The sequence below is a fragment of the Anomalospiza imberbis genome, chromosome 4 (genome assembly GCF_031753505.1).
Source record: "Anomalospiza imberbis isolate Cuckoo-Finch-1a 21T00152 chromosome 4, ASM3175350v1, whole genome shotgun sequence".
Classification (NCBI taxonomy): Eukaryota; Metazoa; Chordata; class Aves; order Passeriformes; family Viduidae; genus Anomalospiza; species Anomalospiza imberbis.
The window spans coordinates 41,628,217-41,651,565 of NC_089684.1; the positions used below are offsets into that span (position 1 = coordinate 41,628,217).

General features: G+C 38.9%; 1 protein-coding gene across 2 annotated transcripts in view; it reads left to right on the forward strand.

The window, feature by feature from the left end:
* INPP4B (inositol polyphosphate-4-phosphatase type II B) overlaps positions 1-23,349 on the forward strand; it is a 321,293-nt gene that overhangs the window by 105,994 nt on the left and 191,950 nt on the right. Inside the window, exons 5-6 of one of the 2 annotated variants that reach the window (XM_068188034.1) lie at positions 14,037-14,155; positions 16,027-16,143. The exons of the other annotated variant lie outside the window; for it this stretch is intronic. Coding sequence (XP_068044135.1) covers positions 14,037-14,155; positions 16,027-16,143 — 236 coding nt within the window. The remainder of the gene's footprint in view (positions 1-14,036; positions 14,156-16,026; positions 16,144-23,349) is intronic. 2 annotated transcript variants of the gene reach the window in all.

Here is a 23,349-nt window from a genome sequence, read left to right on the forward strand (position 1 = left end):
GTGAGGCAGGGTGCTAGAAGCAGATTAATTACAAGAGCTCAATCTTAGCATGTGTTCATCTACTTCATTCCACGCTGCTTTGCCTGAACTAATTCTAATTTCTGAGGTAAAACATTCATAGCTATCAGTAATACAACGATAATTTCTAAGGCTGATTAAGAGTTATGTATGGAGAAGTGCTCCAGAATTACTAAAGAATTTATAGACATAGGTAGGGATTTAATGTAATTCTCTCAGAATTGAGCTTTCGTAATTTTTTTCTCACTTAGGTTTTAAAAGACCACCAACAACGAACTCACTGGATACCTTAATTTGTCCTTTAGTATCTTCACAAGCATTGTGCTTGGCATCTGAACTATTAGGTGTTCTGGTGAATGTGACATTAATTTTTCAGTTATTCTGATGGAATGGAAAACTTGTTTTTCCAGGGTATTTTTAGACTAGTTCATAGCAAAATAGGATTAAAAATCATTGCATTAGAGAGAAGTTATTTTTGGCCCATTCTGCTGCTCTTTTTTCATCATTATTTTTCTCTTCCTGCTTTTGCCCAAAAATATACCTCCTGCTGTGCATACTTTCTCCTATTTGTCTTGCCAGTCTATATGTGCTCTTTCCAGTTCAATATTTGAACCTGATTTTCTCAAATGAGGCTCTTCAGATTGCCTAGGATGGCTCCCACGTGGGGGTGGTAGATCTCAGCTGAAGATTTGACTTGCTGTTTGCTCATACACAAATGTGTGTGCATCCTTTACCCCTTCAGGCTTTAGGATGTTGGAGCAGCCAAAGAGGGCGAGTGGGAGAAGGTGTGGCAGCTCAGTGGCTGAGCTGGGAAGGGGAGAACCATGGTCTACCTGGCAGTTTTCTGCCATGGAAGAAGAGTTTCTTGCCAGCATCTTCACAGTGAGAGTGGCCCTGAGCGTGCAGTCCCCTTATCACCACACGTCCACAGGGACAGCCCCTAAGTGACTGGATGGCTTTGTGTTTATCTGGTACATAATAAATCTATGACTGATTCCTCTGTGGGTCCAGGAAACTTGTTTGATTGAAGAGGGCTATTTAGATCCTTACTGAGAATGTTTTCTGTTTCAGATATTTGTACACAGAGAGCAACAAGTCAGATAAGGATGAGGTATTCCTTTGTTGTTAGAGAAAGCTCTATAAGACTTCCATACCTACAACTGAGATTTGGATTGGCAGTCCTGGCCCTGCTGCCTTCTTCCAACTTTTCTCTGCCTCCCAGGAAGATGACATTTTAACTATTCAGAATGCAATAGGTTTTTTTTTTTCCTTAAGTCCTTAACTATGCTGTTGTCAGGGAAGCTTAAAAGGTATGCAGTGATTTTACAATGTTTTCAGCAATAGATGTTGGTCTTCTCCACAGCTTCATAAATCCTTTATAACTATACTGTTTCTTCTAGAAACAGTGCTTTTTTTTCATCAAACTGCAAAGTGTGGTAATGTTAAAGCGTCAAACTTTATATCTACTCAAAGAAGAAATTGTGTGTACCACTAAGTTTGCTGAAGAGCCATTTTTAGTATCCCTGGTTGTGTGCTTCAGTGCCTGACATCTTAGTTTTCTCTGCAGCTGCCTAATTGGCCCTCACAGTCCTGGGATTTTTTTCTAGACAGAAATGAGAAATTTTATTTTGGAGTTACTGGACAGGGATAGTTGGGATTTTTTTTACTGTGAGGGTGGTCAAGCACTGGCACAGATGACCTCGGGAGGTTGTGAAGTCTTGGTCCTTGGATGTTGTGAGCACCCAAATGGATGCAGCCTGCTGTGGATGATCCTGCTTGGGCAGGAGGGTTGAACTTGTTAAACTTAAGGCTGATTCCAATATCTCTGTGCCAGGAATTCGGCATGTAACTTTCCAGAAAGAGTTTGGAGGCTTCTTAGAGCTGGTAGTGATTGGTTTGACATGAACTCCTCCAACATTCTGTACTGTGTATGGACAGTAAGGTATCTGTTGATCCTTACTGTTGTTGATACCTAGCTTGTGATCTTAAAAAATCTTCAAGATCTCTAAATAATCACTTATAGTTATGTAGAAATTAGACTGTTTAAAATGGTTGCTATCTATGTGGACTCAAGCTGTTCTAGGGAACTTCCACCCTTGCATCATAATTAAACCATTATGTGGGGCACACTGAAGATACCATAAAGGATTTAAGAGCAGCCTGAATTGCCTTTCTTTTTGGGCAAAATGAGCCAGGATTGGATAGAGTCAGCTATTGTGAAAATATTTTTGTGGATGCTCTTGGCCTGGGTAATTCGTTACTGGTGCTCATTTTCATGAATTTTTGTGTATGTGCAAAATCATGGGTTTTTTTTGTTTTTTTTTTTTTTTTTTTTTTTTAATATTCTCTCAAGAAAGAGTTATTCGTGGGAATGTTTGCAAAATGAAAGCTTGAAGTAAAATGTGTAGTAAGCTTGTATTTGCAGCAGTGGTGTTGGCCAGGAATAAAATTGAAATGGACTGTTACCCTGAGTTTAAACTCTTAGCCCTTTCTCTGCAAAGAAAATAATTTGGGTCAAAGACAAAATAAGCTGACGACTGTTAAGTGATTAGTGCCCTTTTTCCAGTGGGGTGGACCCCAGTTCTGGAGTTATGATGGATAGTGACCTGAATTCAGTGGTACTGGAATGTAAAAAAATATATGTAAAATACTAAATTACGATTGTCTTTTGTGCCCTTTATGCTTGCTGCCGGGAAAATCTTCCTTATTTTGCAGTCAAGGTGAGACAACTTTGAGTGGATACGAGAAGACTCTCAAGTCTTCCTCTCTCTTGTGGAATTGTTTGCAGCTTTTAGTAGTTTGCAGCTGTTATGCTAGAGGTGGGCAGAATGCTAAAAACCTCTGTATCTGCTCCTTGTGTGGCCCCTTTCTGGTCCAGGGCTCTATTGAATCAAGAGAGGCACTGGCCCCATTTCTCCTTCAGCCACCCTACCGGGTGTGTTGTGAAGGAAATCAGCAGTGATGTTGTTGCAGAATGTGGATGAACAGCTCTGTCCTTTCACTGCCTGTCAGGAGAGATGTGTGGTTTTCAGATCCCGACAGGGCCAGAGGTGGGCTTGGAGCTGCTCCGCGTCGTCAGGGCTGAGACGGGATGTGCCCTGAAGTCAACCTGCAGGTGTGTAGGGACCTCTTACAGTTCAAAGCTTAAATACCTGGGGACTTCAAATACCCCCAAAGCCAGGGAGCAGGTGTGTGGAGGCTCAGAGTATTCTGTTTAAAACCCACTCGTGGATATCTCTGGCTTGTTGAAAGTTTACTTTCAACTTTTTTACTGTCACATTTTGCAGTTGGTCTTTTTCAACCTTTAGCCCACTAGTGTAGAACACTTCATGAAAAATTGCCTGGGGAATTCCTTCCATCTCTTTACTTGTGTATCTTTCTCTGTGAAGTTAAAGTCACCACATAATTCTAAAAGGGTAGAAATTAATTTGGAAGACAAAAAACAAGCACATGATTTAGTGGTCATAGTAGTCACAGAGTTGGTGCTTCTTGTGCAGAATGGTAATGACTCACCAGAAACAGAACAACTCTCTGTTGTTAGGCCAATAATATATTAACTGAAAAAAAATTTAATAACTCAAAGCATGCTAGCTCTTGACTTTTTGACTCTTTGCTGCATTAGCTGAACATTTGTGTTTCAAGTGGCAGTTGTTAAATACATCTGTGAATGTGCCTGTAAAAATAATTGCAGTAATAGTTTCATGTTATAAAACATTTCTCAGTGGACTTACTTTTAATCCTTATATGTGGAAACAGAAGTTACATAAATAGAAAAACATTGAATTAATAGAAAACTAAAGTCATCCTCCCCTTTTGAACACATTAGTAATAGATGTACTTATTTTTGGAAATTCTGAAATGCATGGCCTGCGGTGAGATTTGACTCAAAAATCAGGTTCTCCTGCAGGCCCTGAGAAAACTGGAATTCTCCTAAATGCAGCAGGACAAAATCCCATGCAGCACACAATGCACCATGACTAGCAGACTGACCTGAGGTGCTTTACTGAAAACAAACAAAATGCTTAAGAATGCTTTTCTTCATTGTTTTACCTTTACCCACTGTGGCAAATAAATTTTCTAGTCCAGTTATGGACACTTTAATTATTATTATCAGCCATATTTTTAGAGTGGTTTTTGCCTATTATGTGGAATATCAAACTGCTATGTAATAAAGAAGCATTTTTGAAATTTACTTCAATGTTGTTCCAATGTTTAAAACAAGCTGAAATTTCAATCTGGAGTTCTGTTGCTTTTAAGATTGATTTCTAAGAGACTGAAAGCATGTAGAATTTCATTATGATGAGTTAAGAAGATTTTGGTCTTAGCATTCCTTAAAGATGAGAATTCTTCATACCTGAGAAGCTGAGAATTGTTGTCTGTAGGATTGTAAATGAGCTGCTTTAAAAACTGAAGTGGGCTGGCACTGTTTTCAGCTTTGAGATAAAGAGCTGCAATATGTAGGTAATTCTAGATTCAGATCTCTAATCTGCCAAGGGGTGTCTCTACAGAGATAAATAAAAGTTTTTGCGAGTTTTTTTTTTGGGTCGTTGTTTTTTTGTTTTTGTTTTTTTTTTTTTTTTTTTTTTGGTGGTGGTGGTTTTGGGTGGTTTTGTTGTTGTTGTTGTTTTTTATCATTTTTTGTTTCCTTTTAATCCTAAACTATTATTTCTTTGTACAAATGAGTGAGGTTTTATTATTTCTGGACTCTGTCATTTATGTGAAAAAAAATACAATTGTATGTTTTCTAAAATTTCTTGTGAAGGAGTTATACTTTGCTATCTTGTGCAGGTCCCATGCTGTTAAAGCAATCCTAAATTATTGGTCAGAATGACTGCTTCAAAATCCTCTGAGGAGTTAATCATTGTCTCTTATTTAGACTTGTAATTTAGGTATTAATCCAGAATTGCCACCTTTTCAAACAAGTTTTACTTATGTTAGAACATCTTCTTCTTTAAACTACAGCTTGAATGCAGATTATTTAACATTCATCAAGCATTTCCCTACCAGCAAATTTAATCATTACTAGGGTAAAAGTGATTGTTCTGGATTGCAGAAATCTGTTTTCTCCTTTGATTAAAAGTGTGTCTTGCTCTTCTTTGCCTTGTCTTTGAAATGCATTTTAGTCTGCTTTCCTTTGAGAGGTGTGAGTTTTGTTTTGCTAAAAGGTCACCTCTAGCATATTGAAGGGATTAGTCAGTGGTTTGCATTGTGTTTTCTGTAGAGGACCATCATTTTAGGCTATCTCACTGGTCATTTTCAACATCAGACACCTATGCAATGAGAACCAATTGTGAATCAGCCTGATATTTAGGAATCCAGCAGAGTGAGGGGTTAAAAATGAAAAAAAAAAAAAAAAACCCACAAACATACAGGTAAATCATACGCTGCCTACTTTTTTTTAAAGGCCATCTTTTACTTCTTTTGAGGAATACACATAGAGAGTACTAGAGAGCTCAAACATTCCAGCTGTCTTCCCTTAGGGTATGTTAAGTATGTTAAGGAGGTGATTCTTGTGGGGGTTTTTAATTATTTTATTTTTGGGGTTTTGTTTGAATCTTTATGAAGTTGAAAATACACCACTTTCTTGTCCCCTTCCTTCACACAATGAAACACAGCTCTTCTCACGCAGATGAATTTTAAGGTTGTTCAGTAAAACAGTAGATCTACAGTTTGCTTTTCTTATTGTCTTTTATTTTGTGAGTTACTGTTGTTAATATTGCTCCCTACTGCATCTTGTCCTGGCATCTTCATTTGATTACCTTTAATATTTAGCATTTTTACTTGAAGAAGGAATTACTAGTTTTATTCACCAGCAGAGTCTCATGGGTATCAGGGCTGTGGCCACACATCAATTTGCTGACAATTAATTACAGAGTTGGCTCCAGAGAATTTTACACAAAGTGCTTAATGCAGCCTCTAAACCTGCAGCATTTCTTAGGTGTACTTATGTCAGTGTTAACATCAGCTGGTTTGGGTGGCTTGTCCAGGCTACAGGACACTTCCTCCTAGGGGCTGGGCTGGACTCCAGTCCAGCCCTCCTGTAGCTGGCCTTCTACTCAGGAGCCCCCTTACAGCTGCTCAGAGCAGCTGGTGTGCAGCAAGGAAGCACCCTGAAAGATTTCAGGTTGTTTAGAGCTCTTCCTGAACCTTCTTGTCTGCTGTAATTGCTGGACTGTGTTGCTTGACTGCCTTCCTTTGTTTTGTGAGCTTTTGCTTTGTTTGAGCTTCTTTTCTCACCAAGCATGAAAATATCTTGTGAAGATGCATATGGTGACATGGATTTGGAGTCAAGCTAAGCAACAGCTGAATTTTCTTTACATATTAGAAAAAAAAATCTGTCTCTACAGTCAGTCAATACTGCACACTAAGGATCAAACCCATGTAATACTACACTTGACAACTGGTATAGCAGTGAATAAATGCTTCTGTCAAAGGAAGCAATGTGTGCTGTTGTAATAAAAACAGATGTGGCAGACTGAAAACTTTGAGACTTGGCACTTTTGTTTCATCTTCTTTTGATATGCCTGATGCATTATTTTACATTTATTTTATTTCCAAAGAGATGTAAAATGTTAGGAACCAGAAGAATACTTTTTAATAAAATCCAAAATAAATTGTTTTATGTTCTAATTGTTTTTTGTTGAGATGCCAGCTGCAGTCATCATCTTATTTGCAGGTGAAGTGATTACCAGTATAAGCTTATGGTATAAAGAAGGTCATAGTTCAAAGAAATATGGAATTCTGCTTACCATTTGCAGACCTTCTGATTCTTCAATTTGTACTTTAACTTGTAACCACTCTATTTTTTGGATAGCGAGAAATCTGTGAGAGAAATTACAGAAAGATTACTTCTTCATTATATACTTGATATGATGACATTAGGAAAAGTTGAAGGAGGAAATGGTATTTAGCTCTGTTTCCATGAAGATTTAAACCCTTCTGTGGTATTTTGAAATACCAACAACACCAAAATAAATTGCAGCCTTGGAATAGGAGTATCAAAACTGATTTTGATATGGATGTATTTTGGAAGGCAAGTCTTTGTAAGGCTTAAACACTTCCCCTTCTGCCCCCCTTCTTTCTTCATTTCTCTCATTAGAAAACTGAAGATCAGAGCCTAAATATCATTAAGAGGTGGTGCCTTGAATAGAATAGTTTTGAACAGAAGGAAAGATAATAATTGATAATCTAAAGCAAATAGCAAGAGATCTGCTTTGCTGTCACAAGTCTACTGCAGCATCTCTGGGAAAGTTTTCTGTGCTATTAGAGTCACAGTGTGCTCAGTAAGGAAATGCAGTCTTTTTGGGAAAAATGATATTTTTACAATTACTTGAAAGAGATATACAGAGATACATTCTCAGACACATTTGCAAAAAATAAAGAAATTCAAAAATCTTGATCAAAAGCAGTTTGTTTCATTACTTAAGGAGCTTTTCTAAGCCAAGCTCTAAGTTCTCTTCTTGTTGCTGTTGTGTAGCTGAAGTCTGGAACACGAAGATGATGGAATTCAGTTCTCCACAATTGTAAATAAAGCTGGAGCAAGACTGTGGATGGGCTGAAACAGATTGTCTGACGTTGGCAGCAGATCAATGCACAACAAATCTAAATAGCACTGGATGGATGGTTAACAAATGTAACCACACTTTGCTCCTGCAGTGCAAGTGTGATGCCTGTGAGCTGTGTTGATCCAGTCAGCTGGTTTCCTGAGCTTCTTGCATCTATTATACTGAAAGCTCTAAGTGTCTGGTGCTGTCCAGGCTAAATAGCAAAGCTGTAAGAGGAGATAGGACTGTTCCAGCATGTCAGAAGAATTGAAACCGGATTGTGGCAATGGGCAATGAAAAGTTGCAGATTAAGCCTTGGCATTCCTGAAGAAACTTCTCTCTGAACATCCAAGTGCTACTCTGGCAGTCAGACTCCACCACCTGAGCTGAGATCAAAGCCCCTTTGCAGCTACACCCCCCAACACTCACACAGGGCTTACTCTGAAATAGATCACTTCTGATTTTCCCGGTGGTAATTCTAGCCGGATTAATCACTTCATCTGCAAATAAGATGATGAGTGCAGCTGGCATCTCAACTCATGGGCATGATCACTTATCAGCATACAGCATTTCTCCCCAGCAGCATTCATGTATATCTTATTTCATTGACTCATAAATAATCATGTTCTTTTAGCTGCAAATTAAGTGGGTAATGACTGATGTTTTTCTGGGCAGCATACTGATAGATTATTTACAGTTAGTACAGTTAATATTGTTTCGTGTTTGTGGGGGTTTATTCCCCCAAAACCTGTACTTATAGAGATGTCTTAGAGATTTTTTTTTATTATTCATTTGACAAGACTTCCCTGTCATCTTTCTCCTAGGATTGTTGGTAGAAATTTTCTTCCTGCTGTTTATTACAGACATCCCTGAAGGATACTAATTGCTTTATATGTGTACATTTCCTTGAAAATATAACTAGGTTACTTTAGCAACCAGCTGCATGTTCTAGAGAACAGATATATTATTTTTATAGAAGCCTCTTACCCCCAGAGACAGGAACAGTGATCTTGAATGTCTCCATAGGTAAAAATCAATGGATCTTTACTTATTTGTATATGTGCTCCAAATGTAGTTTTCTGTTGCACAGAGTTTTTTTTCATTACAGAGTTCACCTGGGTCTGAGCATCTATTTTGGTCACTACAATTAAAGAGTGTCCCTCCTAATGCATACCTATTGCATGGGTATGTAACTGTGCCCTCACTTCTTCATAACATGGACATTATAATTTTTGTGGCCACATCCATTTAGTGTTGCACGGTGAATTGTTCTGGGACTCCACATTGCAAATTGTGGGAGCAACTTCTCTGTTCTTTCTGTCCCCATCAGCAACTGAAGCATTCCTGCTGGCACAGGAATGGGACAACCAGTTAGTAGTATTTATGATAAACCAGTTAGAGAGGTTTATTACAGAGCACTAGAAGGAATGCTCATTAACACTGTTCTGTGCTAATGCCCATCCTCAAATGTTCATTTTGTTTGCTTTCAGGCATGTTTTGCCAAACAGAGAACACATTGCTCAGACCCTCACTCAACACTCACTGCAGCTGGCTCAGCGATAGAGGCAAGAAAGGCTCTTTTTGCAAGATTTTATTCCAGCAAAGTGTGGCTGAAGGAAACCCAGCGAGGGAAAAGAGGACAACCACGTGGAGCGGGCAGCTTAAGAAAGGGAAGGGGTGGGGAGTGGAGCTAAAGCTGGGCAGAGGGGTTTGGTCTCCAGGGAAAGGGGAGTGGCCACCAGGGATACCAATCCAGTGAAGGGACAGGGAAAGGAGAAACCAGGGGAAGCTGCGACATAGAAGTCCATTTGGGAGTCTGTCTTTTTTCCCCCAGGACGACTGACTCTATGGTAAGTAGTTACTGCTGTTGCCAGGGCCAAGGACTTGGGAATTGACCACGGCGGGAGAGTTCATGAGATGCTACACATTGCTGTTCAGTTCTCAGCCCTCTCACAGTTGCATTTGCACTCTTAATTCAGAAGTATGGCCAAAGCTTTCCCATATGTTCCAAAACTGGATTATTCCTAAGCTTCTGTATGTGCCTGACTGAAGGTATTCCTTTTCAGCAGAGGTAAAAACAGTGGTGATGTGCACTTCCTTCTCTTACACTTCCCTACCATCCTCAACACTTCCCCAGGGTGGAAGAAAGTAAACTGTATGCTGTTCAGCTCTACTTGTAGCACAGGTCCAAGTGTGGCATTCCCTTCTTTAACATCTCCTTTTGCCCACTAAGGAATAGCTACACCTTACTTAATTAGTTTATCAAGACAGACTGTACATTCTTATTTATAAACTAAGTTGCTTTGGGATAATAATGCTGCTGCAGAGTCAGTGAAATGAAGAAAAATTTGAATGTTACCTTCACATATATGTGTGTGAGACACAGGCTTTTCCCATGCCCCTTGTCATCAGATACTACTAATTTTCTGTTGTTTTGACAGCATACAAAATAGTATACCCTGGAGACAACAGGGCTATGTTGTTAATTCCTGTTCCTAGTCAGCCCCCTGGAATCTGTTTTGGTTTGGAATATGGGAAGGAATGAAGCTGTGGGAAACGCTGTTTCTGTCACTGGTTAAAGAAAGAGCTACCTTGCATGCTGTCATGCAGGTTAATACATACATTGTGTGAATCCAGAGTATGATGAGGCATTCACCAATGTACTGTATTTTTCCTCACTAGCAAAAATAAATTATTCAGTTTTAATGCCGTTTCCCAATTTTTGATGTCCTCCTTGACACATTTCCCAAAGAACTCTGAACTCTGAGCTGTGGATGTCTTTCATTCCCACTGCCTGTCTTGTTTGTTCTAGCTACTGGATTTTTTTCCATTTCTGGAAGATGCTGCATCTCCCAGAGTTTTTTTTTTTTTTTTTTTTTTTTTTTTTTACTCCAGTGGGCTTTGTGCTTGGAGCAGAGAGTGCTAAGTGCCTGGTCAGAAGTGTTACAGTTTCAAGGAAGGTAGATGATGAATTTCCAGGTCTATTTTGAGTATTTGTTTTGTTTCCTTTCTTCTTACTGTTGTATAGTAATTGGCATTTTTTAGTTTTTCTCTCTGTACTGTCTTCCTATATATAAGTAACATTTTTTAAAAAATCCTACAAGGTCCCATGAGGAAACAGTAACCAGTCTTTCTCTTCTCTGTGTGGGCATGGACACACAGAAGGGCAAAGAGCGCAGCCAACATGTCAGTGCAGCACAGAGAACAGTGAAATATCAGTAGAGGATTTGTTTCTTCCTGATATCTTAACTTATTTCTTTGTTGATATTAAAGCATAAATTATTCCTAATGCAGTTCTTCCTTAAACATTCATTGTACACTGATAGGCTCAGCAGAGGTTGGGTCACCAGGGGAATGGATGACTCAGACTATTATACACTGAGTCAACAGTCACAATGAGTAGATTCATATACTTGGCATGTAAGTACAAACTGACATATCATTTCACTGTGTTTTGTTGATGATTTTTTCCATAATTAATTCAGACATTCGGGAGTATTGAGAAATAACATAACCTGTGGTCTGCTCGGGCGTAGGTTATGGTCAAAAGTGCGTTGATGTTGTTACCTGCTCTCACGGTGTTGCATTTGCAGTTAACAGGCTCAGAATGCCTTTCAGACTTGTGTTTTCAACAGTTTCTGTTAGAGGGGTATGCTAATGATACCTAACAAACATGTTTAAATATACAGCATGCTTTCCTAACTGTGTAATGTTTCACTTTGTTTCTTTGAACACCTAAGGTTTTTGGAGGTGCTGAGTTGTTCAAAGGGCAATAATGCAGCATAGAACTGTGGAGGTTGCCAGGCTGCGAACAGGATATAACAAGTTTTTATTCTTTGGCATCACCTTAAAAGTAGTCCTTTTGTTTTGTTAAACTTTTCATTTGGGCTGTTTTGAAGGGAGGTGATGCACTGTGGCTCAAACTGGCAACTTCTGTGTTCTTTACCTGGGATAACTTTATTGAATATCCTCTCTGACTGAAAGACAAGCTGTGAACAGCAGTAGTCCAGTGTCACAATAGAGATAAATAGCACTGTCATCAAAGTAGATACAGGTTTCATTTAATTTCATTTATCCTTCTGCACCAGTGTCTCCCAAAGAGTTCTGATGCTTTATGCTGATCCTCCCTACTGGAGATATGCAGATGAATTATTTTTCTGTCAGCTCTATCCAGTGAAATTCAAGATCATGCTGCTAAGCCACCTTTTTACAGGAAAAATGATCTAATGACTGGATTGCAGTAATGTCACTGAAATAAATTTTCTCCTATGTTCAGATAGCACCAAGGTGATGACCACTTAGTGCAAATCTTCTTCCTATTGTTAATGGTTTCTCAATAGGATAAAGGCATGTGCTCTTGGCAGCTAAAAGATTTAGTCACCTCTAGATAATGTATTTGAGACAAGCCACAACTAGATCAAACTATTATTTGTGAGGGTTTTGCCTCCATTCATCATGCAGTAATACTTTTTGCAAGAGTTTAGCTGTAGAGCTCCTGCCAGAGTCACTGATAATGTTTTTTGGGGGTCTAATTTTATTTTTCCTAAGTGTCTGTGTCTCTGTTTTTCTCACTTTTCTTGCATTGTACTGAATTGTGATCTGGATAGCCTTCCTGTGTGGTGGATGTGAAAACTTTGACTGTCTTTTTGTTCCAGCTTCGGATAGTGAATATGAGCTCTCTTGCCATTCCTCTGAGCTGTGCTGCATTCTAAAAAAATGATTATAGAGTGCAAAATTTAAGGATTGTATGGTGGCATGACATCAGGTTCTGTGGGGGGAACTGGCTATATTTGAAAATCTCAGTGATCTGCTACTGCTTATATGATCAACTTTAGAGAGGACAAAGTCAAATAGTGTCAAAAGTTGTCTGCTGAACCTTTTGTGCTTTGGCAACTGCTTTTCAGGCAACTACTTTTTTACTGTAATTTTTAAGGTGATGTCAAGTAGTGCTAATATTCCGTCATTTTAATAATTAAGTGAGTCTTAGAAGCAAAGACTTGCTGGCAACTCACTCTTTGAGCCTGGTGCTGTTACATCAGCTGTTTCGTAAAGACTTCATCATGCACAAACTTTTACGTTTATCCCGCTTTTTCCACCAAATCATAATAAGGTCAGTTTGAAACAATGTACCAGGAAATTTCATTGACAATTTGAACTAAAGCAAAAATTTTAATCTCTGAAGGTTAGATTTATTGTCTCCCTGTCTCTTTTAACTGTAATAAAAGAGTGGTAAAAAAGCTTCAGCTAGTTTTCCTTTTATTTACTCCAGCAGCAGGTTCAAGCCCAAAGGAAAAAAAAAAGGTATAAAACAAGCTGAGTTGGCCTTTTGTATGTATCAGAGCTTTTCTAGCATTGGCTTCTCATCAGACCAAGTTTACTTGCTGTGAAGATAATCTGACTCACCTTTTGAAAAGTTAAAGGTCAGCTGCACTTGAAGAAGCCCCTGGTAGGCAGTGGCTCATAGAAAATACCCTCAGCTCTTTCTCGACAATTACCCTCTCTGAAGCCATAGTATTTTCTTTGCTTGCCTCAGGCTTCTGAGATCCCAGGGTCATTTATTACCCTGCAGAAAGCACTAGGTAGATCCCACTGCAGTGTTCACTGCTGTATATTCCTTAGGGAAGAATAGAAGGTGGATGGCTTTTGCTTTTGAGCCAATGCATGCCCCATTAATCTGTACCCCTTCTGTGAAGCAGCTGATGATGATGCATTTATTTATTTCTTCCCCCTTTTTCTTCAGTGCTTTCACCCTTTCATTTTGAAGGCACAAAGTGTGTTAGTGTAAAGAATGATCTCAGTCACCTGCATGACTCTGAGCCCAGGATAAAAGCAAATTATTAAACCAGAACTGAATTTCTCTATTAGGTAGAATGTGTTTTAATAATGATGCTATATAGGCAGAATGCAATTCTCATTTATATACCAGTCGCTGACAAAAGAATTGGTTATGTTGCTGTCTGCTTTTAGGTATGTAGATTTATACCTGACAACTAGTTCTGCTAAGTTCACAAGTAGTAACAAATTACATAAGCCAGCTTAACCACTGATAGCAATTAGCTGTTTTAGAATGTGTTTGAAATGGTTGTGTAACTGAGGAAATTGTCAGACAAGAGAGGATGCAATAAGGCTGCTAAAAGAGATTTTGTGGGCAAATTAAGTGAGTACTTATGTAAAATTAACTACTATTGCAGCGTATGCGCACGCACACTCATGGACTGGGGCTGATGAGCCTCTGGCAGGGAGCTTTGCAGAAGCTGCAAGTATTTTTAGTGGAAACGAGATCTCAGCTCAGTTCTGTGGCATGTGACTTCCTATTTCTGTAGGTTACTTCCAAGGGACTTCCTCTGTTAAATCAACTTGTCTCTGGAGATTTAATCTGGAGCTGGAGCGTGGTCTGCTTTGTCCTGTGCCTGTGACAGCATTTTCCTGGAGTTTGCTTTTGAGTATTTTATTTTTATTTTGCACTGTCTCCAGCATGCAAGGATCTAGTGGCTGCTACCCGTGATCGGAAGCTGAATACGTTTATCCAAGTCTCAGTGGTGCATCCAGCAGAGCACATTTCGACGCGGTATTCGAGCACTGAAATCGTGGAGGTGAGAGTCTTTCTTATTAACGTGTTGATTATTTGATTGATAGTTTCTTCCTTAGAAAGTGAATTAGGAATAAAACAAGTCTTAGGTAAGACAAGCACACTTTTGCAGTTAGTGAAGCATACCTAAGTGTGCTGTAGTTCTTGGCATTTAACCAGGATAAACAGAAATCAACTTGGCTTTTCATGAAAGCTCTGTTGTTCCAAGTAGAGGCACGGAGAATATTCCAATTCTCCAGACACAGGTTTAGAATGAAACAGGGAATAGTTGCTCTCCTGAAGGGACAAGCCAATGCAAAATAAAACTTAATTAAGAGTATAGTGAGTTTGGAAAGTATTTCTAAATGCAGAAAAACATAGGTGTATTATGTGGTCTGTTATGCTATTTGTTTTTTGTTCAATTTTTTCCATTAGACATTTGATGCTTTTGCAATTTGAAAAATACTACCCTAGACCTATAATTAGGGAAAGAAATGTGTGTATGTAATGTCTATGACTTTATATAAAATAATTAGTAATTTGCATCATACATTAAAAAGTTAACAAAAGTTGTCTGAGGCTGCTCTGCTAGTCCTCTCTTTGCCCTGTAAGCATTGATGTCAGAAACAGCAAAAATGGTTCAGAGAAAATGAAGGGTAAGCAATGTGGGTGTAACTTGCTTAACTTACTGGAGAGGTCCATTAAGAGCAGGGAAGTCTCGTTGTAAACACACACATGATTTCACCAGAGACTTGTTTTAACTGTTAAATACAATGAGAATATTTCATGAGCTCTTTGTTTGATTACTTTCAACCAGCTACTAATTAAATTATTATGGTTTCAGCCCTCACCCTCCTGAAACTGCTTAATTCAAATATCTTGTATCTGATCAGGATGTCTCATTGCAGACTGTCTGGAATGGTGTTGTGCAAAAGATGAGTAGATCACTATATATATATTTTTTTAAATAGAAGTTGATGCATTTCCTAATGCAATGGCCTAGACCTCAATAAATCCCTGATTTTGTTTTGTCATGGTTCTTGGCTTTGTAGTCAAGCTTTGGTGGAGGAGAAGGCAGGGGTACAGAAAGTTAAATCCATAAGTTAAATTACCTCTGTCATGCACAATCCTTTTTTTTTTATTACTTAATGGAAAATTTTAGGATACACGCCTGGTAATCTCTGGAAATTAAGTGTAATTAAACATTAAGAAATTATAAACAACATTTTATATGATTCATTTAATTGTATATCTTTAGCTATGATATAGTTACTTCTGTGTGCAGCTTTTAAGTGTAATCATAATGTTTCAAAGCACAGGAATGTTATTTTATTGCAGTACTGCCTAAAGAAGGAGTATTTCAATCCCCTCTCCAAAAATCAATACCCTTAATGTAATACCGAGAGTCTGTAGCATTTCTATACACTTAGTATTGTGGCTTAATGAAGATTGCTCTTTTTTGTATGTTTGTGCAAGTTAAATCTTTAGTTCATTTAAATTAAGATGAAATTGTGGTACTTTTAAAAAGTGTCGTTGGGAGTAAGAAAGGGTTTGTTATTAGAGGTTGTATTCCAGAACCTGATTCCAGAACTGGCTGAGCTGTTTAAAAACATGATACTAGGCTCTGCTTCAGAAGCACTTCATATCCTTTCCAGTTAAAAAAACTTTCCAGGAAGTTGTTGTGGTTTTGTTTGGGTTTTGCTTGTTTGTTTTTAGTTTTCCTGATGAAGTTGTAAGGCTGTTTGTTTTTTCTCATTGGCTGAGTAATAAAGCTGAGCTGTTTCCATCTCTCTGCTGTAGAGAGCTGACAACCCTTTTGGGTTTCTGTACCTCCATAGTGACATCCCTCACATTGCTCAGCTGTTACCTTACTGAGTGTTTACTCATGTTGCACAGGGTACAAAAGATCCACTGTTTTTGACTGGTGTGACCTTCCCACCGGAATACCCCATCTATGAGGAAACTAAAATAAAACTAACAGTCTATGATGTCAAAGATAAATCCCAAGACACGGTAAGTGCTTTGCTTCATTCCTTGCACAGATCTTACTGAGGAATAAGTTTCTTGCTGTGTTGTTCTTTCGCTCTCATTAGCAAATTGGGGAAATCGGTTGATGTGAAATTGGTTTTGTTGTTCTCTTGTGCCTAAAATCTACTTTATCTGTTGTTGATATATTAAAGAATAGAGGAAGAGAACCATGCACTTGAGATAGGCATTTTGCTATTGGCTTTTTAACTGGTTACATGAGTCAGCACAGGTATTCCTGGCAAATAAAAGATTGCTCTGGTGTGCTTTTTGAGGGCAGAGAACACATAGAATAGACTGGGATAACACCACTGTAAATAATTTATCAGAAATATATTTCTAATAATATTTTATTTACATGCAAAAACCAGAATGACAGTAGAGCCTGTAACTTGGGAGAGAGCTACTCATATTTTAATATCTTGTGTGGTGATGCCTGCAGCTTTTCTGTTGCTGCTTCTGTTATTGATTTGTAGCAGTCCAAGCTCTACATTTTCACAGCTAAAGGTGAATCATTTGGGGTGCTGGTGTTGTACATTCTTGAATACCAAGTCAGCTTTTTATTCTTGGAAATTACTCACTTGAGCTGACTTATGGAGGTCAGTGGGACAATCTGAATGATTTAACTGCCAAATAAAGAGCTTGAGTACTATTTTATATGTTCCAGGTAATCTAAGACAGCCTTAGACAAAGGCTAAGCCTTTGTCCTAGCCTAGGACAGAGCTAGATGTCATCATAGGACCTATAGGAGATGTGTGTTTTTCTTCTGCGGCAGCTGGAATCCAGCTGAGAGTTTGCTCTTAGACATCAAAAATGGCCCTTGCCACCTGTATTTAATTACCTGAATTGCTCTTTCCGTATCTGTAGTTGGCACCCAGCATGATTAAAGCAAGTGCAAGCTGATGTCCTGACTGTATATGTGTTCATTATCTATATGAAGGAAATTAAAGGCATGATTTAAAGCTTGAGACTGTCTTTGAACTGCATACAAAAGTGAAGTTCTATGTTTTGAGAACTTGTAATTTTTTCAGGTAGAAAATTATTGATCTATTTGTTTGAATTTTCAAACTTTGTGAGCCAGCAGGTTGGTTCTGTCCCCTCACTGTGATCTTTCATGGGAATGTGTGGAGTATTTTAAGCATAGAATCTGAATTTCTTCTCTGTTTAAGAATAACCGGGGAGGAGACATGTACGTGCATTTTATAATGTATATATTTTAAATTTGGCATTGGATTAGACTACAGGGGCTTAAAATGGAATCTGCTGTTTATGCAATAGAGTTGTCACCTGTGGACAGGTAACAGGCATCGAGTGAGTGGAGTTGGACTTTGTCCTTCCTTTCCAGTTTCATTCTGACTGACAGATGCTGGAAAATAATATGCTATCTGTAAGTGATAAAAGTGAACTGGGTTCATAGTACTTTTCCCTATACTACTGCTTTTCTAGCTCCAGGCTCCTCTACTGCCACTTATGAAAGAGAAGATCTACCCTAGAGGACTAATATGATTTCATACACTTTTTGCAAACCTGTAAGAACTTTCTATAACTGTTCCTTAGAATTGTAGGACAGGACTAGAGTCTCTCCCAGGGAATCCCATTGATGTAGCTTGTAAATCATGAGAGAATACCTTTCTCTTTTGTCATAGCATTTATATTGTTACTATGTGAAACATTCTAGATCTGTACTGCAGTATCTTTTTGTGGGGGAAAATATTAATCTCATCTCCGGTTTACATACATTTAGCATTTTTTGCTACTCAGCCATTTTAAAGCTGGATGTAGGCAAGAAAAAATTAAATAAGATGTAAGATCTAAATCAAGATGAGCTGCAGCATATGTGAATGACCCCAGGCTACCCTGGTTGCAACTTCATATGTGGCAATATTTGGACTTCTGTTTACATCCTAAAATCTCAGTCATGATAAAACTTGACTTTCTTACCTATAATTAATTAGAAACCATCTCACTTTCTGTTAGTTTGGGTGACTTTTTTTCAAGTCCGGATTTTTATGTAGGCTCATAAAATTCAGGTTGAAATGAGCTATAATTTGATATCATTACCAGCATAGCTGCAACAGCACAGACCTCCATGCTTGCTTCATCACCCAAGAAATTGAATATGTCCCTTTGGCAGTAAAACTGCTCTGACTGCTGTGGTGTCACAGCTCTGATTCTCCAGTCTAGAGCAGAGCTGGCTTTCTTGTTCCTCAAAAAGTACTGCCACATATGATGGCTACCAAATGTAGTCCCACCATTCCTCCAAACAGACAGGTAATCCAATTGGGGGTGGAGGGGAATCCAGGCCTTCTAGGCATGCCCTGCTATTCTAGGCTGTGCTCCAGAGCAGACACCAGCTCAAATAATTGGGCAGTTATGGGAGAAATAAACCTTGGATTTGACTGCGAGATATTTTGCAGAAATTGTGTTACAGTCACAATTCCCACAGCATCAGGGCTGTACTACTGGTTGCCTCAGTTAATAAGCTCGAAGTAGCTAATATCCCTTGTCACAGATATATACTTTAGCTTTTCTTATTTCTCATGTTGCAACTGTAGGAAGTGACTTCTATGCATTAATTAAACTCAGCAGGATTTTACTGCAAGAAATAGAAGACTGTAGATAAGGCAGGGAAAAGGCAGTGAGTACATCACAGGGTAAAGCGTTTTCTTGGGTTTTGTTAAACCTGACTCTGACTATACAAGAGAATTAGCTCTCATTTTCAAACCTGCTGGTAATACAAAACTAACTAAATACTTCTTGAATTGTGCACACAGGTGATAATATTAAAGTGAAAGAGGATGCTCCTCACTGGGAAACAACAAGAAATTATTTTTGGCCTGCTCTTTTAAAAAAATCTTGAAAATAACCTTTCAATGCTAGTAGTCCTGTACTAGAAAACTTTTAGTTACTTCAGTCTTGCCTGTCATTTAACTTAGATTCTGTAAGAAGTGTGGTTTAATTATATTGAAATACTGTGCAGCTGGGATCACATTCACTGTGCTTGACACACTGAATATTCTGACTGCACTTTTCACTTTTTATGCATCTCTGTCTGATGTTGACCATAATTATATCTTGGCTGTGTCAGATTTTCTGTAATTTAGGCTTTTTAGTTTAATGAAACGGAGGTTTTTGTTTGTTTTGACTTGTCTTTCTAAGTGATTAGTTACTGTAAGTTTTCATGTAAATAAAATCTTTTAAGAAAGTCTGTGATATTCCCATTTTACTTTGATATACTTAGAATAAAGTAGTTGAAATGCTTTTGAAATTTCCTCTAGATATATCCAGTGAAGCCACACATACAGGTGGGTAATTGGTGGGTAATGCCATATTATGAAAAATGTATAGTGACATCTGTTTCTACATCACAAAGATTTTTCTTCTCATATTGCCATGAGCAAATTTATGTTTTGCTGGCTTGAGCTACACTTTCTTTAAGATTTTATAAAGTTGGTTTTGTTATAATGCTGGAGCTGTACCTGTTTTTTGTCATTGTCTAATAGGATCAGAATTACAGGCTTTTAAACTGTTGAAAAATTACCTCTTTTGCACAAGCATGCTGTTCTTACCTTTCTTACAGGCAAGCAGGTTAGCCCAGTGTGGTCTAGCAAGTTTTAGAGCTGAAGCTGGGTTCATTCTCTGGGACAAGACTGCGTAGCACAAGTCAGGTACCACTGCTACATGACAGAGCCACAGAGAATACAAAGCTGATGATTTTGTGTTACACTGAAAGGAGTCTGCTGTCTGGGAGGCAGAAGTCATAGTTCTGTGTTTGAATATGTGTGTCCTGCAGCAAGAATTCTGAACCTCATACCCAGTGAGTTGGGCCACCTCTTTTTCATCCACACATGGACAAGTGCTGGGAGCAGAGGCAGGAGCAATTTTCTGTACCTGCTGGGAACTTTCTATATCTTATCACCCCTTCAGAGATAATCCTTTGGGTGGATAGTACTACTGGAATTCACGTGCGATACTGAAAGTTACATGCAGCCACTCCAATGTTATCTCCTTAGAGCAAGGAGAAACAGGATGTATAAAAGGCTGTTAAAATATTACACATTGGACAGTCTGGTCTTCCTTTTTTTACTTATCAAATTTCTTCTTAATCACTGAGAATAAAATTAGATTAATTTGATAATTTTAGAAGTAGTAGGGCTAGAAGTTCTGTTTTGGATACGGGAACATATGTTGTAAAGTGGCAATTTTAGATTACTTAGGCTTTTAATTAAATGTCTTTTAACTCTTGGGGTTTGAATCTTCTATTAAACCTGTCCACCAGGAATGAAATTTTGCAAAAGGTTTTGCTTTGTGTGTTTCTTGATTTTGCAAGTGTCCCTGTTAAAATTGAGTCCCACTGGGGTGAGTGGAAAATGAAGACTATCCATCACGACAGAAGCATTTTGAGTTAAGCTGTGAAGCCAAACCTGAAGAGACAGTGTTCCGTGTTCTCTCATGGGCATTGATCCCTGTCACACCACCACCATCATGCAGTTTAGTCTTTGGTGCTTTGCCATCTCTGCTGCAGAGACACAGGGCTGGAACGTTAGGAGCGCTGCGGAGCGGTGTGTAAAATACATTAGCAGAGATGAATGTAAAATCTTGTACCTCGCCTTCCTGTTCTCTGTCTGCACCAGAGTGCACTCAGTCCCTCACTCCTGTGAATGCTAAAAATACCAAAACAGTTTCTCTTCACAAACTGAAGCAAAGTGCTATACTTTGTTTAAAGACAAAAAACACTTAAGTCTTCCCTTTGTCAGTTCTGTTCACTGCCGTCTCTGCAGGATTTCCAGAGAAATACTGCCTTGAATTAGGAACTCCTATTATCTCATTCTCCATAATAGAGCAGTACTGTAGACTACTACAGTCCTACCCACAGAAACACTTGCACTAAAGCTTTAGATGTTCATGTTTCTCTTCAAAATCATCTCTTTTTTTCATAAATATATATTTGATGATAGGTTTAGTTTTTCTTTTGCATCAGGATAGATGTTCTTACTAAACATCATTATTAGGAGCAGGAGAGAAATGTTTTTTGATTCTTTGAGGCACCTGCATGTTGAATCCACCTGAAATATTATTGTCCGTCAGTCTCTGTATTTAAAAGTCTTGGATGCAAAAAGGGAAATTCAAACTACTTTGGGTTTATGCTTTGAGTTTACTACTTTCCTTTGGGTTTATATTGGTAGAAATTCTTTCTTTGAAGTGGCTGAGGGTACAAATAGGTTTCATATATCTTAGTCTATCTGTAAGAGAATTGAGGATAAGTGTCAAGACTGGTAAAGTTACAGGTATAGACCTAAAGTCCGTTTGTCGACTTACTGTTCTTTGCACCTCAGCCTTGAAAATTTAGTGGGAGGATTTGGCTTTGCAAAAATCTTTCTCCCTTGGAAACTATCTGCTACTTTTTCTCCTACCCTTTTATTATTTTTTTCTTTTCTTATTGAGGCAAACTCCTCCCTATTGCTGTATCTTCAGGGAAAATTGTAACCTACTGTTCCTCAATTTTCTATTTTTCTTTTCCTTTTCCACCTACTCTGCCAATCAAATGCTATTGCTGCCTCACATCAGGCAAAGGTTTGTTCTAAGAGCTGACATTTGGGAAAAGATTTGTAAAGGTACCTAGCAATGAGACCAATGGTATTCTCTAAAAGTTTAAAGGGTTGCCTTGAAAATTGCTTAGAAAGTAAGGAACAAATTAGTAAATGATAGCATTTTCCTGTAAATTTTATTTTAATCAGCTAGGAATTTCTGTAACATAGGCATGATTGCTGTGGTCTCTGTAGCGCTGCCTAAAGAGCTTGCAAATATATAATTCTTGTATATCCTTCATTGCTCTGCCTCTCACTAGACCAGCACAGAGCACATCAGAACGGTCAAACAAATCCAAGGTGGCTTTTGCACTGCCCTGTCATTTTTAATGATGACTTTTAGTGTTCAAGGGGCAAGTGCCTTGTATGGAAGGCTGGGATGTTTTCCTCTGAAATATTTATGCTGCAGTGAATAGAGGAAGCAGAGCATGGCACAGTGTTTCTGCAGTCAGTGTGGAGCAGCCTGGCTGTGAAGACATGCCCTCAAGTGATAGAATATGCTTCTGTCCTTTCAGAGGGTTGATCTGCTTTCCCTCACAGTGCCTTTGATGCTGACACCCCCTGGACAAGGCACTGGAGGATGCTGCACCTCAGGAGGGATGGATGGCTGGTGCTGCCAGCAGGCTGGGTACTGAAGCCCTCCTGGGGAGCCCAGGCACTGCAGGGGTGAAGGATTTCCTTGAGCTAAATGCAGCAACATGGAAATGTTTGAGTCACTTCAAGGATTTGTTTGTTCTCATTGGCAATTCTTTATTTATTGTCAGTTTTTAATTTATTGATCAGTTCTTCCAGCTCAGATGCGTGCGTACCCAGACAACAGCTCGTCTTGCTATTAAAGCCTGGGGTAAAGAAGGCATTTTAAGTACCTCAGCCTTTTCCTCATCCTTTGTCTCTGTGTGCCTCTCCATTAAAGATGAGGCTCTCTTTAGTCCTCCTTTTGTAGCTAACGCATTTATAGAAACACTTGTTACTGTCTTTTATGGCAGACGCCAAATGAAATTCCAGCTAGCCTTTAGTCCTTCTAATTTTATCCCTGTATAAGCTAATGGAATCCTTGGAGTCCTCCTGCATTGCTTTCCTTTTCTTCCAAGGGCCACAAACTTTCTTTTTCTCCTTGAGTTCCAGCCAAAACTCTTTGCTCATCCAGCCCAGTCTTCTTCCCCACCAGCAGGTCTCTTGGCATCAGGGGAGGCCTGTTCCTGTGTCTTTAAGATTTCATGATAGTGTCCATCCTTCCTGGACTCCTTTGCTCCTCAGGACTGCCACCCAAGGGACTTTGGTAACCACATTCCTAAGTGGGCCAAACCTTGCCCTCTGAAAGTCCAAACTGGCTGTTCTGCTGACTCCCTTTCCTTTTCTGAGACTTGAAAACTCATTATTTTGTGATCACTGTGCACAAGGCAGCCCCCAACCAACACATCACCCACTGGTCCTCCTCTGTACACAAAAAAAAGATCCAGTGAGGCGCCCTCCCTGGCTTGTTTACTCACCAGCTGTGACAGGAATGCCTCTTCCCCACATTCTAGGAATCTCCTGGACCTGTTCCTCTCTGCTGGGTTGAATGTCTTGCAGATATCTGGTAAGTTGAAGTCCTACCATGAGAATA